We start from the raw sequence: 16,642 nt of genomic DNA on the forward strand, positions 1-16,642 counted from the left end.
GTTGTGGTGAACTGAGCAAGACCACAGATCCCCCAGTAAGATCCATATGGGTAGGCCCTTATGCCCGTTCAGAAAAGGCATAGTCCAGGGGTGGGAAAACTTTTTGGGCCGAGGGCCACATCTGGGTGGAAAAATTGAATGCAGGGGCAGGGCGGGGGGTTGGGGTACAGGAGGGAGTGTGGGAGTGGGGGCAGTGTGCAGGAACGGGCTCAGGGCAAGGGATTGGGGCAGAGGAGGGGTACGTGGTGTATGAGGGGGCTCAGGGAAGGGGGTTGGGGTGCAGGAGGAGTGCGGGGTGCCACAGGGGGCTTAGAGCAGGGAGTTGGGGGGCAGGGTGCAGGAGGGGTTCGGGCTCCGGCCCAGCACCACTTACCTAAAGCGGCTCCGGGGTGGCAGCGGCGTGCACCGGGGCCAGGTCAGGCTCCCTGCCTGCCTGCCCTGGCCCCATGCCGCGCCGCTCCGGGAAGCGGCCGGCACCACGTCCCTGCGCGGCCCCTGGGGGAGGGGTGGGCACAGGGCTCCTCGCGCTGCCCTTGCCACACCTCCAGGTGCCTCCCCCAAATCTCCCATTGGCTGCGGTTCCCCGTTCCCAGCCAATGGAAGCTGCAGGGGGTGGTGCCTGGAGGCAAGGGCAATGCATGGAGTCCTCTGCCCCCCGCCCCAGGGACGGGGTGCCAGCTGCTTCTGAGAGCGCCTGCGGCACCACGGGGGGCAATCCCACTGGCCGGATCCAAAGCCCTGAGGGGCCGGATCCGGGCCATAATTTGCCCATCCTTGGTGTAGTCAGTATTGCCAGCCCCAAATGTTTAAAAAAAAGAAAAATCAGGAGATTAACTTAAAAAAACATCATACCTTTTAGGATAGGGGTTCTTTGTATGTGTCTTTTTTTTTCTCCTTTTAAGCCTTAAGAGTACACTCATGTTACATTTTAAAGCTCTTCTCCACAATCATGAAGGCTAAAATTTTGTTTTGTCATGAAAGCTGAAATTCTCATGTAATCACGTCTCCAGAAGCTGGAGTTTTAAGAAGATATACCGAATTCAAGAATCACTCCAAAAATCACAAGAGTTAGCAGCACTGCCTAGGGGTCCATGCAGGAAGGCATATACTGCCTATTAGGTCCCTGAGTGTTTGGCATCTAAATGTTACTTTAAATTGGCAGAAATCTTTCAAGTAGAAACAAATGCAAGTTTCTATTTAGAAGCTTTGTGAATCAACATTTTGATGACCATTAAAAACAAATGATCCTGCCATAGAGACAGAAAAATCAGATGTCTGCATTGTTTGAATCAGCTGAAAAAGGCATTTTATTTTAGTCTAATAGAAGTCAGAAATATGTAGATGTAGTTGACCATTTTCAAAGACACAAAGCTTAAAACAAAATTTCTGGAGAAAGTTTGCCATATTGCTTTTCCTTTAATATTTCCTATGGGTTACATTTTGCTCTGTCTCAAAGATATATAAAGTGATTTTTTTTCCTTTAGGCTTTATCTAACTTCAGCTCCCAAGGGAGACTGACATGCAGCTGTATATTTATATCATCCTACTGAGTGAAGGCTTTGAGTAGTTATATTTGGTTATTGTGCTATGCGGAAATTATGGTGATTTAAACCATCTTTCCTAAAGACAGATGGAGATTCTGATCTCACTTGCACCACTAAAAATTGGGAGTAACTCCATTGTTATTCCATATTTGCACTAACAAAACTAGATCAGAACGTGGCTCAATATTCTGAAAATTGCTATCACATGAGAATATTATTCCTGAGGGCAAAAATGAATGAGGAGAGACACTATATGAGATTGTTTTAAAACATTTTTGACTCCATTAAAAATCTTTACAAGTGACTTTGCAAGTAATTAAAGTGATCATGGAATTATATATTGCCTACAACCGTAACTTTACAGTTTTGCTTTTACAAGTAGACAAAACCGTTAGTGGTTAGCACTAGAATACTTAACACACCAGAAATCATAATAGGCTTTCTAGAATCAGCAATTCTCCTTACAGTACAATATGAAAGAATATGGGGAGAATACACATGGGTAATCTTCAGTATACTAATAATCTTAGCATGAAGTGCTTCCCTGAACAATTACAATATTATTAATGACAGGTTACAGAGTAGCAGCCATGTTAGTCTGTGTCCACAAAAAGAAAAGGAGTACTTGTGGCACCTTAGAGACTAACAAATTTATTTGAGCATAAGCTTTCGTGAGCTACAGCTCACTTCATCGGATGCATGAAGCTCACAAAAGCTTATGCTCAAATAAATTTGTTAGTCTCTAAGGTGCCACAAATAATATTAATGCATACCACAAGGTCCATGCTTCATAGTGCACAATGAGCAAGAAAAGGTACAAACAATGTACTCATTGAACATTAAAAGGTGTCATAATTGCATCATCCTGGCTAGGGCACAGCTGCAATGGCCAACCCATACCTCTCTAATCCTGTCACCCATGTAGACTTCTTTCCCACTCCATATGCTGGACTTCTAGAAGAGTAAAGCATTAGTTGGAAGACCTTTAACACAATAATTGCTTACCAGCAGCACAAGAGATCTCCAGTAAAAGGGACAGCATAGTACTAGCTGGCCACTCCACACCATGGAGATGCAGTCACAGGCTTAATTTTTCCCCTTCTCAAGGGCATTTCCAGGCTGGTAGACTGGTTTTAACTATTAACTATTAACTGGTTTTAACTATTTGACCAAACACATTAAGAGACCTCGCCTTTCAGGGTAAGCAGAATTCCAAACACAAAACAACCTTCAGCCTTTCCCTAGGCTCAGTAGTCCATCAGCCCCCCTAAGGCAAACAAACATGGGCCTACCCAGCTTGGGTAGCTTAACTAGCTCTTTCTCCCAGGGTCTGTGTTCTGTCTGCTCCCAGGTCTTTTCCACAGCTCCTCCTGGGTCTGGGGCTGAGTGCTTCTCTAACCGCCCTGGGTGGAAGGCCTTACATCAGTTTGGGGGGCAGCAAGCAATTACTATCCCCCACATTTTGACATAGGCTGATGAAAGGCTGGCCTTTATATGTCCCAGAAGGCCTGGCTCTTAGTTACCTGCTCTCTCAGTTATGTGATTGGAAGAGAGTGGGAGGGAACCAGGCATAGGCCAGAGCTGGGACTTGAACCCCTTAAAGGCCCAGCTTACTCTGTTAGAGACTGTATTTACATTTTAGCAGTCAAGCATATTTATAAAAGCCCCCCTTTGTGGGTTGGTACTATGGGTGAAAATCACCTGCACAGAGAGGGCACACAGGTCGAATGCATCAATTAAGCCTAACTAAGGGCTTAATTAGAACTTAACAGGTTTCATGCTGACCCTCTACATAGGTGAATTTCAGATTTCATATGTTTTAAAAGTTCTATATTGGCTCCGTTGCAATAAGTTACACATTGTGCACAGTGTCCTTAGAGGCAGTGAAAATGTAAATACACAGCTCCTGGAGAGAGACTTTAGCTTTGCTGGAAAGGTAATACATAGTTAAAGTCCAAGGTACATTCAACCTGGGGTTTTTTTAATTATTGTTTTTATTTCACAGGAAGCTCTACATCTTTTTGCCAAAGGTGACAAATAACTGAAAAGAACCTCACAGTAGCATTCATATATGTCACCTCTCTGGCTTGTATATACAAAAAATATACAAAATATACAAAAAAAAAACTACATTACCATAAGAGAACATCAAGACTGCATAGTTAAGCTCCTAAAGCAGTGGAACAGCAAAGTTACGGTTTTCCATGCAACTGGAACTCTGTCCCACCTCCCCTTGTGCATTAACAAGCTTTAAAAATATGATCATAGGTTATTAAGTCTTACAGTCAGGGATCCTGTAGGGGGAAAAAACATTAATATAATTAACAACTATATTTTAATGCATATCCACAAGAGGGCTGAATTAAGGTCGCACAAGCAACTGTATATCAAGCATTTCCTAATTTTCAGGTGCTTGCCTTTACAACCAAAATAACATTCTTGTATTAAAGATTTTATTCATGTATTTTTCTAGTGTTTTAGAAGGAAAAGACAAAACATACTCTTTGTGTGCAACTGTAACAATTTCCATTATGAATCTTCAGCAGGTTTTGAATCCTGAATTTTCAGAATGGCAGCACGGCCTGCTACCACTTAAGCTACAGGTACTTTACAAGTACTTTAGCTAGCCGCAAGAGAAGGCTGTAATCCCAGAGAATGGTTGGGCTGGTGGTTGCAGTGTGCTGAAGATGGTTGGTGGGTGGGGTGAGGAGTTCAGCTTGTCTCAGTGCAACTCTTGCTCTTCCACTATAGGTTGGGAGAGCTCCAGCCCCATGTGTCACCCTGAAAAGGCCATTTAATGGGGGTGGGGAACCCAACCTCTCTCTCTTCCCCTTTCCCCCATAACTGCTAGGGCAGTTCCCAGGTTTTCCCAGAAAGGTGTCAGCAACAGCCAGAGCAGCTGCAATGTTGGTCAGCCTAAGCTTAGAATGATTGTGTTTAGTTATTATTTTGGCAGGCTGCCAGAATTGGCCTTAGGAACACAAGCAACAGAAGGTAAATGGTGAGTTTTAACAATTTTTTTCTCAGCAAAAGCTGAACAGAATTTCATGGGACAAAGAAAAGGCAATTCCTTAGCCCAAGGGATTTCCCTTGCCAAATACCAAAGGTCTGCTGAAAACAATGGCAGTATTAGAGCTTCTCAAAGAAAAGGTCACAAGAATACCTTATAATGTAAAGTGCTAGGAAAGCTAAATATAGGGGTTGCTACTAGATCACCCTATCGTATATAATTAGGAAAAGGTTACATAATTTGAACAAGGGGAGAAAAGAATTAATGTACAAGGTAGAAGGATGAAGAGTGTCTGGTACAATATCTTTGTTAATATCACTCATTAAGCTTTTCTCTTTAGGGGGCATTAAGTACTGTCTATGTCAATTTTGGTTTACATATCCTGTAACAGAACAATGAAGCAAATGTAGGTACTAATACGATCCTTATTTACTAAGCTGTTTGCTAGTGTCAGCACCATAAAGCACTCTGAAATTGTTTGACTGTTCCAAGGTGTGAAAATAAAAAGTGTTATGCTTACAGCAATTCCCTGAATTTAGCATTCCATCTGTTAATAAATAAAATAAGTAGAAATATGTATATAATGCATTATCTCTTCAAAGGACTTATAAGCATAAACAAATTATTGTCATAACATGTAAGTTTACTAAGTATCGTTATTCCTGTTTTACAGATGGCAGGCGGGGGGAGGGGGGAGAGCATGCGAGATAAAGGCATTTGCCCAAGGGCTACAGTGTGAGAGCCAGGATTAGATTCAGGAGTTTCTAGCTCCTTGACACTGTTTTCCTTGAAAATTTCCTTTACAGTGTTTTCCTTTCTTTCCCCCTTCCCCCAAGCAGTTCCAGTAATAAGCATTAGAGAGGATATGAAGTCTACCTCATTTCTTCTGCGAGCCATGGAGACTAAAAATCCTTCAATGTCAAGTTTAGCATACTAGTGGGCCAGTTCTGTTTGATGATGCACACAGGGATCAGTCTGAAGAACCTGCCCCGACAAACATCATAAAAGGGTACCATGAGGTAGGGCCTGTGGGAATAACTGGCAACGAGGCAGAAATAAGGATGGTGTGTAAGGGAGGTGCACACAGGAGCAGTTTGGTATCTAGAAGTATTGGGGTGCTCCCACATTGAGCTGAAGTTGGAGTTAGGCTATAAGGTCTTGCTAAATTATAGTTAAAGGTATTAACCTGCATCTACATTAGAGAAAAGTTCATGGTTAAATTGGGGTTAGCTAACACCAACCTAACTTCAATCTCTTCTCGTAATCTGTACAGTTAAAACATTTTTTTTCAAATTATCAATTATATCTCAGTGTCCGTTTACTATATTATGACAGAGGTCTCTCAGTGATAACAGTCATATGCTTATCAACCAATATAAGTCAATGCACCTAATATATTTCATTAATATCAGGCAAGCCGAAAACCATGAGTGATTTTTAGATTCAGTTTTCTCCTTTCGTGTCCGTTAAATTGGACAGATATACTCTTAATGGGTCTCCTAGAATCTGGCAGTACTTTGGGGCCAGTTAAAATAGCAAAAAATCAAGCAAATTCTGCAATACATTTCAATAACCACTGGGGCACAACATTTATCTTTGCAGTAGTTGCCTATAGCTTCACATCTGAAAAGTCCACGCAAGTGCAGAATTCCAGGAGATTTCAGTAATAAGGCAATGTAATAAATCAGTTTCTATGAAATTTGCACCTGTCAGTGTATTCAGATATATAGGATAAAGTACTGCTTTAGGCATATATATAATAAATGCATTTGGATATCAAATTAAAAAAATAACAAGAAAACAAGCTGTGACTTTAAATAATGCATATACCTGCACATGATTCTACTTCTTCTACTGAGGCATAAAAGAGCTAAATATATACCATCCGCTCCACATGAAATGGAACTGACAATTTCACCGCGTGCTTGGTAGAGGCATATTTTAAGTTGGCAGCTGATGTCACTGTTACAAGAGACAATAGATATTTCAGGTCAATCATGTGCAGCACCACATCAGTATTCAGGCATGCAGTAAATTACAAAAACAAGGATTATTGGAAAATAATGTCTTTGAGTAACACTGTATGTATGTATGTGCATACATACATAGAGAGAGAGCAGAGCCAGACTTTTTTGGGTTTTTTTGGCACATAAAAACTCCCATTGAATCCAGTTTTGGGATAGAGCCAAAATGGCGTTAAGAAATAAAGCACCTTTTCCTTAAGTCCCAGAGTAAAATTTTCAAAAGCACTTAAAGTGCAGGCACTTAAAAGCCCAAATCACATCTTATCTCTCAGAACAGGAGCTGAAGCATGCTTGAGAAGATAAAAAAATGGAGGTATACATTTTCACCAGGTTTTCAAAATGTCTCCTGACATCTATGCTGAATTCATTATGGCCATTCACCTATGTATATGTATGTGTGTATATATATATATATATAAACATACCCATACACACACACATTTATATGGTTAGGAACATATTATCATTGTGGACACTTGCAAAATTCAAAGTTGTATGTGCTAAACAAAATCTGGCACCAATATTTTCTAATGGTTTGTTGTATACACCATCTGCCTCCGTAATATACAACTCCTAAGAATCAACTAAAAGAAAGGGAGATTTTGTTCCTCTGTACAATTAACTATAACAGGCTCAGGAAATTATGTAACTATAGTATGTATTGCTAAAGGGTATTTTTATTACTTTATGGATTTGACATGTCCATTTCCTAATAAGTACATCTTAAAAGTTAGCCATGCATAAAACCCTGGTGACAGTGACACATTCTTCTGGCTGACATCCTCAAGCACAGAAATACTTTTCTTTGAAGTGTAATGGTGGAAAATATGTTTTTGTATTGGTGTAAAGAAGTTACATTATTAAAATAAAATAAACTCTTTTAAAGAGCAAAAAGTATTCTTCTTTGCACTTTTTTTGGTTCACACTGGGAGGGCTGAGTCTTTCCATCTGCTATGCTTGCTGTTACTACAGATGGTCATAATCTGTACATATGGTATGTACATATATAAGCTGAAATGAGTGCTACGTTAGGGTGGAACTGACATATAATATGCAGCAGAATGTCTAACTTCAGTATATTGGTGAAATGTACCATTTTCATTTTTTTAAAACTTTATACCTTTCTAAGTGAGTTTTACAGATTATGGAAGTGAAGTAATATTGTCTAAGCCTAATGATAATGTGAGCAGGTGCTGAGAAAGCATTTCCCAAAGAGTCCTTCATGAACTAGGATAATCAAGTCCTTTGACTTCTGTTGGAAAAAAGAAAATGTTTTGTCTGTTGTAATTCATCCAGCCATATTAGCATTCAAAAGATGTCAGTGTTCAGCCAGTTACTGTATTTTTTTTGTCTAAGAAGCCAGTGCCGTATGAGGTTTGAGCAGTCTTCCTGCGAGGTGCTACTCCCATTGACTGCAACAAAAGTTGAGGCACATAGGTCTTCAGTTGAATCAGACAGGGAATTTGTTCCTCCTCTGATTATTACAGAGCAATTGGCTGAGCAAATGAAGTTTGGCGCTAAACCTGGGGATTAAAGGTTAGTGTAGGATTTGGACTCTACCCTGAATCTGGACTGGAGTTTAGGTCAAGATGTATCAGCATTTAAATCTCAGACTGTTCTTCTGAGATTTCTGCCACATCCAAAAATAGGAGCAAGTCCAGTTTTGGGGCTTTTGCCTTGAATGCAGCTTACCACCAAAGCGGAGGATTCAGAATTGGCTCTCTTCTCCCCCACAAAAAATTCCCAAATTAAAAAAGGGTTGGATTTGGGGTTCCTGTTTTGGCCAATCTCTAGTATTCTACAGTGTCAAGTATGCTGTTGTTGCTTAAACAGATGATGATCAGAGCTGGTCAGACAATGGAAAAAAATACCCCTCTTTTCACCGTGAAACTGGCACTTTCCACAGAACCACGTCTAAAATTACCAGATGTTTTACTGATTCTGGCAGCTGCAGTGCCTGGTTAAGGCTAGAGAGAGCCCTTGAGTACCATTGGTTTATGAACCCTCTTCCCAAGATAAAAATATTCAGTTTCCATAAAGTTATTAGGTTCGTCTGGACATGCTAGAATCCTTTTGAGCCATGTGATCTTAAACCCATACACCACAAACTTAACCTGTTCCCAGCTGGTTGATTACAAATGTTTAATTTCCATTAATTTCCCTTTTCCAACCTTCCAGCTTTCTAGTAAATGAACTAAAGCTACATGCTGTAATAGGAAGAATTATATCTTACCTAATAGTAGTTGCTATGTAGTGCAAGGTGTCCTGTGTTGTGGCCGTGGGAGTCATGCGGCAGGCAATGTGGAGGAGCATCATTACGCTAGCCGTTGCCAGATTTCCTCTCTGTTTTCCCATATCCATTACATTCTAGTGTAATGGCTACATTTGGCAATTTGACAAAGAGAATTTGTGTTGGAAAGATATAATGATTGCTCTTAATTCTCTTGCCTTTTCTTCTCCCATTTTAATGTCAGTACATTACTCCCATTTGACCTTATGACAGTTCTTTTTGTGTGATGAAAAGGTGCCATATCCAGCTACAAGTGTAGGAAATGTATTTATATTAATTACCTTTAAATTGTTTGCTAAATTTCTTAAGAAACCTTAGACTACCTTTTTTCTCTCTTTTTTTATTACAGGTTTGCTTTGTGAATGTAGATGCAAACAAAGATGACTGCAGTGATGAGCACTTAAAACAGGTATCAAATTAGGAAAGGCCTAATAATGTGCACAATACATATGTTCATGTTATTCACAGGATGGTGTGATGAGAGAGAGAGAGACCCAAACCATATTCCTCGGCCCTATTCTCTCTTGTCCCCTCTCAAACTTTGCCAGGATTTGAAACCTAAACATGGATCTAAATTTTACAAATGGACACTCATTTTAATGTGGGCTGAATCAAAACTCTGGATTTGAAACCCCTCAAACAACAGTGTTTGAAATTCAGATTTGGATACAGTTCTACACGTGTGGCTTTATGCCCAACTCGGATGCCAGCTACTAGAATTTTGTGGTCTAAATTCACAATGCCTGTTTTGTAAGTGGAGTTTCTGCTAAGTCTTGGTTTTATAAAAGAAGTGTTTGTACATGTGTTGTAGTTGTAGTAGTTTATCTTGACACTGCAGTACATAAAATAGTCTCATGACGTCTTTTCCTCCTATCATCAAGCAAATCTTGAGGCCCTTTTACTCAGTTATTTACGTTTACTCAGCTGCTCAGTCTTATTCAGGCAAACTCCAGACTTTGGAGACTTTAGAGACTAGTTAAAAAAAATGTTTAAGGGCCTAAGGATTTGACTCATTGATTTCTGCTTATTTACTGAGCAGAAAACCAGGACACTCTTTATCAATTCATAAAACCAGCTGCACAGCTGGACATACAACTGAAAATGTGTGAAAATCCTCCTGAAATGCTCAAGTCAGTGGTTATGGGAAGAAGGGACATTTTGAAAGTGTGGCACAAAACTGAGCTTTTATATAGGGCCACAGAATGGAAGCTTAAACCTTCCCTTACTGCCTCCATCATCCCATGCTGGCATCAGAAATACATGACAAGTGAACACATTGAAGGAGGGGGGTTATTGGCCATACTCAAAGTGTTCCTCAGTGAAATACTGAAATTTGTTTGCTGGGGCCATTCTCAGTTCAGTTGAGAACTACCACATTATTTTCCTAATTGCCGTCTGCCAGTGATTCGCGAGAAGGAAGTCTTTCTACAAGCAGCTGTCGATAGCCTCAAGCTGTGGAAACTTAAACATCAAAAATATATACAGCTTCCATAGGCAAATAGATTTTTCTGTTGAATCAGTTGGTTAAGTGTGGATGCCAGATTGAAAGTTTAACTTCACTGAATCCACAGAAGTACTAAATTATTTTATTTATTTATTTACAACCTCAGTATTGTTTTTTAAAGAACTGATGCTATGTCAGGTCATGGGGATTGATTAATGAGCAAGAGAGCCTTGATAAAGGCCAGATCCTGACACCTGCACAAAACCCAAGTAAATGAGCTTTACGCAGCACATATTTGCAAAGGGCTAGTGTTAGAATCCTCTCCCACAAGCACAGATCACCATTGGAGACTCCTCACAGCAACATGGGGTTTGACCCATAGATCTACGTAGTGGTGCCTTCACTGGCCACGTCCCTAAGCTATCCACAGGCCCCTCCAGTACAGTGGTACAGAGAGAGTGGAACCTTACTTTGCAACATTCCCTCTCTCCTTGCATTCCCTCCACATCTGGGATACCCCATGCACTGAAAAATGCCAGGTCTGTTACCTCAGAGGCCCTACATATGTGGCCTTACATATGTCGCCTTTCGACAGACCACAGGATTTAGCCTTCTAGAAATAGAGTTACCAGTACGTAGTCTGAATGTTTCTTAGGTATAAGTGAAAACTAGTGGGTTTTCCTCTGTGGTTAATGAACATTTTAAAATATGTGCCACCAAGATAAAAGTTTATATATTATCTAACAGCCTCTAAAAGGAAGATCGGTCTGTATGCCTTTCTTTGTATAATTTACAATGACTGTAAAATCTACTTTTGACACTATGGATTTAAACAACATGCTAGTGCAGTGAAAATATTTAATAGAAGTATATAAAAGATCTTGGCATAACTGTGAGGCACAAAAATGTTTATATAAGTTGTACAGTGCCATGTGTTACATATTGGTGCTGTCTGTTAGCATTTCAAATCATCCTTTTGTCACCTATAAAATAGAGTCTATACTGTGCTATAGAATATGTTACAAGGGTTTCTTGGTTACAAATTTAAGAACATTCTTCCCAGACCTTTCCCTTTGATTCCAAGCAGGGGAAAAAAAAAAAAAAGATATTTAAAATGTCATGGTTTTCCAGCCTAAGTAATCTGATAAATATGGTAATTTAAGCAAGAGAAAATACAGAGAAAACACTATGATAACAGAAAAATTATCATGAAAAAAAGACAAGTACTTTTTGGGTACTAGACTAAAAATGTCAAAATGAATTGAAGCACCGAATTTAAGTTTTATATCAAATATTAATACTTGGTCATATCTGCAGATCAATGTACTGAGAAGTAGATTGTTCCCCGTAACTGAATTAGGTTTGCGAAGCCAGCCATTGGTATTAAGTCTAATTTAAATCAGTGTAAGGAGAAATGTCAGTATTGTAACCTTATCATTTTGAAGATAAAGAGGGGGGAAATGAAGTATCTTTGAACTGTATTGTAGTTAAAGCACAGGACTGGGTGTCAAGGTTCTGGATTCTTTTCATGGCTATGCCACTGATGTGCTGTACTTGGTCATGTATAAAGTGGAGATAATAATGGTTACGTGTCTCAGAGACACTGTGATGTTTAATTACTTATTGTTCATACAGCACGTTAAGAGCTTTAGGTAAGCTCTTTGGGGCAGGGAGTCTTATTTTGTTCTGCATTTGTACAGCACCTAGCACAGCAGGGTCCTGATCCATGGCAGGGGCTCCCAGGCGCTATTGCTATACAAATATTATAACAACAGAGCAACGTATCATCATCATTAGTAGTTTATCTTTGTTCAAATGTACTGTGCATATATGTAAAACACATGCCATATAGAAAGTTACTCTGTTTTCACATCACAAATGATAGGTTATGAAACCAAAGTATCTACAGAGTATATTAAATCTAAGAAATGGATGTTTAATTCAAATGGTGTATTGAATACATCATTGTAAATATAGATTTAAAACGGAATTAATTTCATAGGGCAAAATCCAGCAGATCTTTTTCCAGTAAAACTCCTTTTGATTTCTTGTTAATCATAAGCCTGAGTAGGAACTACAAGATTTAGCCCATACCAATAATTATTTAATCCTTTTGTATTTTACATATTAACACTATGTACACAGTAGTCCCGTTCACTCAGGAGCTATTCATAGTACAAAGGCCAAGACTTTTTATGGGCATGGGGACTGAACTGACCTCTGATCCCTAATGCTGTCATATTTCTAGGGCAGTGTGGGGACATTTGCACTGCCATTGCTGTAATTGTTTGGTACATAAATAGAGGACCTGCATTTTCAGTGCTGCCAATTCTAGTTCCGGTATGTTCTGAGAATTGAGTTCATTTTTAAAATGCATTTAAAAGGAATGCCTACCAAGTGTCCTTTAAATATTTACGGATGCAACAGGGTAACTCTGACCGGGGTGAAGTAGAGTGGTGTTATCTCAGCCATAATTTTCTTATTGCAGAGATTGATGAGTGTCTCTCCAAATCTCCCAAAACTTATCAGCTCTATGAATGTACAACCACCAAAAGAAAACGAAATAGTCCTGCTGAGTGGATTAACTTCAGGAAACCTTCAGGCTGATTTTGAAGTTTCTCAGGTAGGCACTATTCATTTATCTTTAGGAACACATCGCAGCCATCAAGGATAGTGTATGCAATCTGAAAGAAAAGAATCTGCAAGCACAGAGCCAAGTGCTGGCTTGAGAACTACACAGGTATGTACACATAAAAAGAACAAGCTTAGCTGTTTAAACACTATTTATGCAGCTACATAGTTAAAAGTCCAAATCAGGGGGGAATTGGGGGCTGAGCTGAGATAGGAAGGGGTGGAGCCAGGGATCAGCCTGTTCCCCTCCAGATCCTATGGCTATCTAGGTGAGAGTTAATACTGCCGTAAGCATATTCACTCAAACTCTCATTCAGGACCCCTAATAGCTACTTCTGTGCAGCATCCTGAGAAAGCAGCCAATGGTGGCATAGCTCATTCAGGATCCTGCTTCCAGAGACAGTCGGGGCAGAAGGGCAGCATGGACAGGCAGGAGAGAGGATTTAATGCTTTGGATTCATGGGGGCGAGGGGGAGGGTGGGGCGTTAGAGCAGAGCTGCTGCAGATTCCCTTTTAAGTAAGGTCTTGCTCCTTCTTCCCACTGGCCAGCCTGCTCTAGCAATCCTCCCTGTCTCCATCCCCGGCCATACTGGCCTCATTAGGCACCTTTGAAAGGAATTCATGATGGTGCTTTAATATCCCTTGGGCTAAATTGTCTCAGGAATTCATTTGCCTGTGGGTACATTTAATTGCAGAATGGAAGAGCCTGAGAGCTATTAACCCCGTCAACGCTTGTCCCTGCTTTATTCTGCAACAGTAAAACTAATTGATTACTTTCTCCAACTAAGATACAAAAGTAAAGATTAGCATCCAACCCCTTCACTCCGATAGCTCTGGAATGCTCCAATGGCAGCAATGAGTTGCATGCCAAGAATTCCCAACTTCCAGCACCACATATAGATAGGAAGCAAATGTTAAATGGTAAATTAAAACAATTTTTAAACATAGATTTTAAAAGTGTAGCTGCTTGTTAGAGTGACAAATTTTTTGTGGCTCTATGTTATTCTCATAAGACTTTGTGCCTTTACATTCATACCTGTGCCAAGGGGAAAGGATGAAAGGCCCGTTTATTGGGCCTGATTCTGATCTCATTTATCCATGTGTAAATCAGGAGCAACTTCCTTAAATCCATAGAGCTACACAGCAGGTGTAAAGCCTGTCTAAGTAAGATTAAAATCAGAACAGGTTATCTTCACTAGCAATGAGCAGCAGGGCCTGCTGTGAAATTAATTTGTGCACATAAATCTTGTGAGAGTGCCCTGTAATCTCTGTTACGAAGATCATTGCATTTTATGTCCTACTAATGTGCTACTTTTTAAAGACAAAATTGGTTGTTTATTGAGTTTACTTGCTATTTATACCTAATGGCTGCATTTAAAAAACATAAATAATGGCATGGTGCATTTTAAGTACCAAAGAGCTCCATTGCACCAGTAAGGAGCAATGAACAGCCACACCACTTCATAGTTGCTCCAGAAGGCACAGGAGATCTGATGTCTGTTTGATGGCCTGTGAGTTTGGTGATCTCAATCCATTCTTCAGGATCCCAGTAAACAAGCGTTCATATCACAAAAAAGCACAGCTCCCTTGCTGGGAGGTCAGGACTGAAACAGAAATGGAAGCTGACCTAAACTTCTCACCTGAGAGGTGCTCTCTCCATGTCGGGATGAGGTGAAATAGCATTGGCATCAGGAAGCATTGTGCTAATTCGGTCCTTGTCATATTTGTCTATCTAGAAAAAGAATTTCAGGGATGTCATTCTTTTCACATGCATTAAATTCACACACACACACACCTACCTCATTTTCACTTTGGTTCTACTCTGTTTCATTTCCTGACCCTTAAACACTAATAAAAAGAACGAGGAGTACTTGTGGCACCTTAGAGACTAACAAATTTATTTGGGCATAAGCTTTTGTGGGCTAAAACCCACTTAGAATATCAGGGTTGGAAGGGACCCCAGAAGGTCATCTAGTCCAACCCCCTGCTTGAAGCAGGACCAATTCCCAGTTAAATCATCCCAGCCAGGGCTTTGTCAAGCCTGACCTTAAAAATAACTAAGGAAGGAGATTCTACCACCTCCCTAGGTAACGCATTCCAGTGTTTCACCACCCTCTTAGTGAAAAAGTTTTTCCTAATATCCAAACTAAACCTCCCCCACTGCAACTTGAGACCATTACTCCTCGTTCTGTCATCTGCTACCATTGAGAACAGTCTAGAGCCATCCTCTTTGGAAACCCCTTTCAGGTATTGAAAGCAGCTATCAAATCCCCCCTCATTCTTCTCTTCTGCAGGCTAAACAATCCCAGCTCCCTCAGCCTCTCCTCATAAGTCATGTGTTCCAGACCCCTAATCATTTTTGTTGCCCTTCGCTGGACTCTCTCCAATTTATCCACATCCTTCTTGTAGTGTGGGGCCCAAAACTGGACACCGTACTCCAGATGAGGCCTCACTAATGTTGAATAGAGGGGAACGATCACGTCCCTCGATCTGCTCGCTATGCCCCTACTTATACATCCCAAAATGCCATTGGCCTTCTTGGCAACAAGGGCACACTGCTGACTCATATCCAGCTTCTCGTCCACTGTCACCCCTAGGTCCTTTTCCGCAGAACTGCTGCCTAGCCATTCGGTCCCTAGTCTGTAGCTGTGCATTGGGTTCTTCCATCCTAAGTGCAGGACCCTGCACTTATCCTTATTGAACCTCATCAGATTTCTTTTGGCCCAATCCTCCAATTTGTCTAGGTCCTTCTGTATCCTATCCTCCCCTCCAGCATATCTACCACTCCTCCCAGTTTAGTATCATCCGCAAATTTGCTGAGAGTGCAATCCACACCATCCTCCAGATCATTTATGAAGATATTGAACAAAACCGGCCCCAGGACCGACCCTTGAGGCACTCCACTTGATACCGGCTGCCAACTAGACATGGAGCCATTGATCACTACCCGTTGAGCCCGACAATCTAGCCAGCTTTCTACCCACCTTATAGTGCATTCATCCAGCCCATACTTCCTTAACTTGCTGACAAGAATACTGTGGGAGACCGTGTCAAAAGCTTTGCTAAAGTCAAGAAACAATACATCCACTGCTTTCCCTTCATCCACAGAACCAGTAATCTCATCATAAAAGGCAATTAGATTAGTCAGGCATGACCTTCCCTTGGTGAATCCATGCTGGCTGTTCCTGATCACTTTCCTCTCATGCAAGTGCTTCAGGATTGATTCTTTCAGGGACTGAGGTGAGGCTGACTGGCCTGTAGTTCCCAGGATCCTCCTTCTTCCCTTTTTTAAAGATTGGCACTACATTAGCCTTTTTCCAGTCATCCGGGACTTCCCCGGTTCGCCACGAGTTTTCAAAGATAATGGCCAATGGCTCTGCAATCACAGCCACCAATTCCTTCAGCACTCTCGGATGCAACTCGTCCGGCCCCATGGACTTGTGCACGTCCAGCTTTTCTAAATAGTCCCTAACCACCTCTGTCTCCACAGAGGGCTGGCCATCTCTTCCCCATTTTGTGATGCCCAGCGCAGCAGTCTGGGAGCTGACCTTGTTAGTGAAAACAGAGGCAAAAAAAGCATTGAGTACATTAGCTTTTTCCACATCCTCTGTCACTAGGTTGCCTCCCTCATTCAGTAAGGGGCCCACACTTTCCTTGGCTTTCTTCTTGTTGCCAACATACCTGAAGAAACCCTTCTTG

The 16,642-nt window shown here is 40.9% G+C and overlaps 1 protein-coding gene across 11 annotated transcripts in view; it reads left to right on the forward strand.

The window, feature by feature from the left end:
* Window positions 1-16,642, forward strand: part of SPHKAP (SPHK1 interactor, AKAP domain containing) — a 106,600-nt gene that overhangs the window by 65,527 nt on the left and 24,431 nt on the right. For all 11 annotated transcript variants that reach the window (XM_073359839.2, XM_073359841.2, XM_073359848.2 and 8 more), the window contains 2 exons: window positions 9,218-9,277; window positions 12,801-12,935. In XM_073359839.2, coding sequence (XP_073215940.2) covers window positions 9,218-9,277; window positions 12,801-12,935 — 195 coding nt within the window. The remainder of the gene's footprint in view (window positions 1-9,217; window positions 9,278-12,800; window positions 12,936-16,642) is intronic.

This window comes from Lepidochelys kempii, chromosome 9 (genome assembly GCF_965140285.1).
Source record: "Lepidochelys kempii isolate rLepKem1 chromosome 9, rLepKem1.hap1, whole genome shotgun sequence".
Classification (NCBI taxonomy): Eukaryota; Metazoa; Chordata; order Testudines; family Cheloniidae; genus Lepidochelys; species Lepidochelys kempii.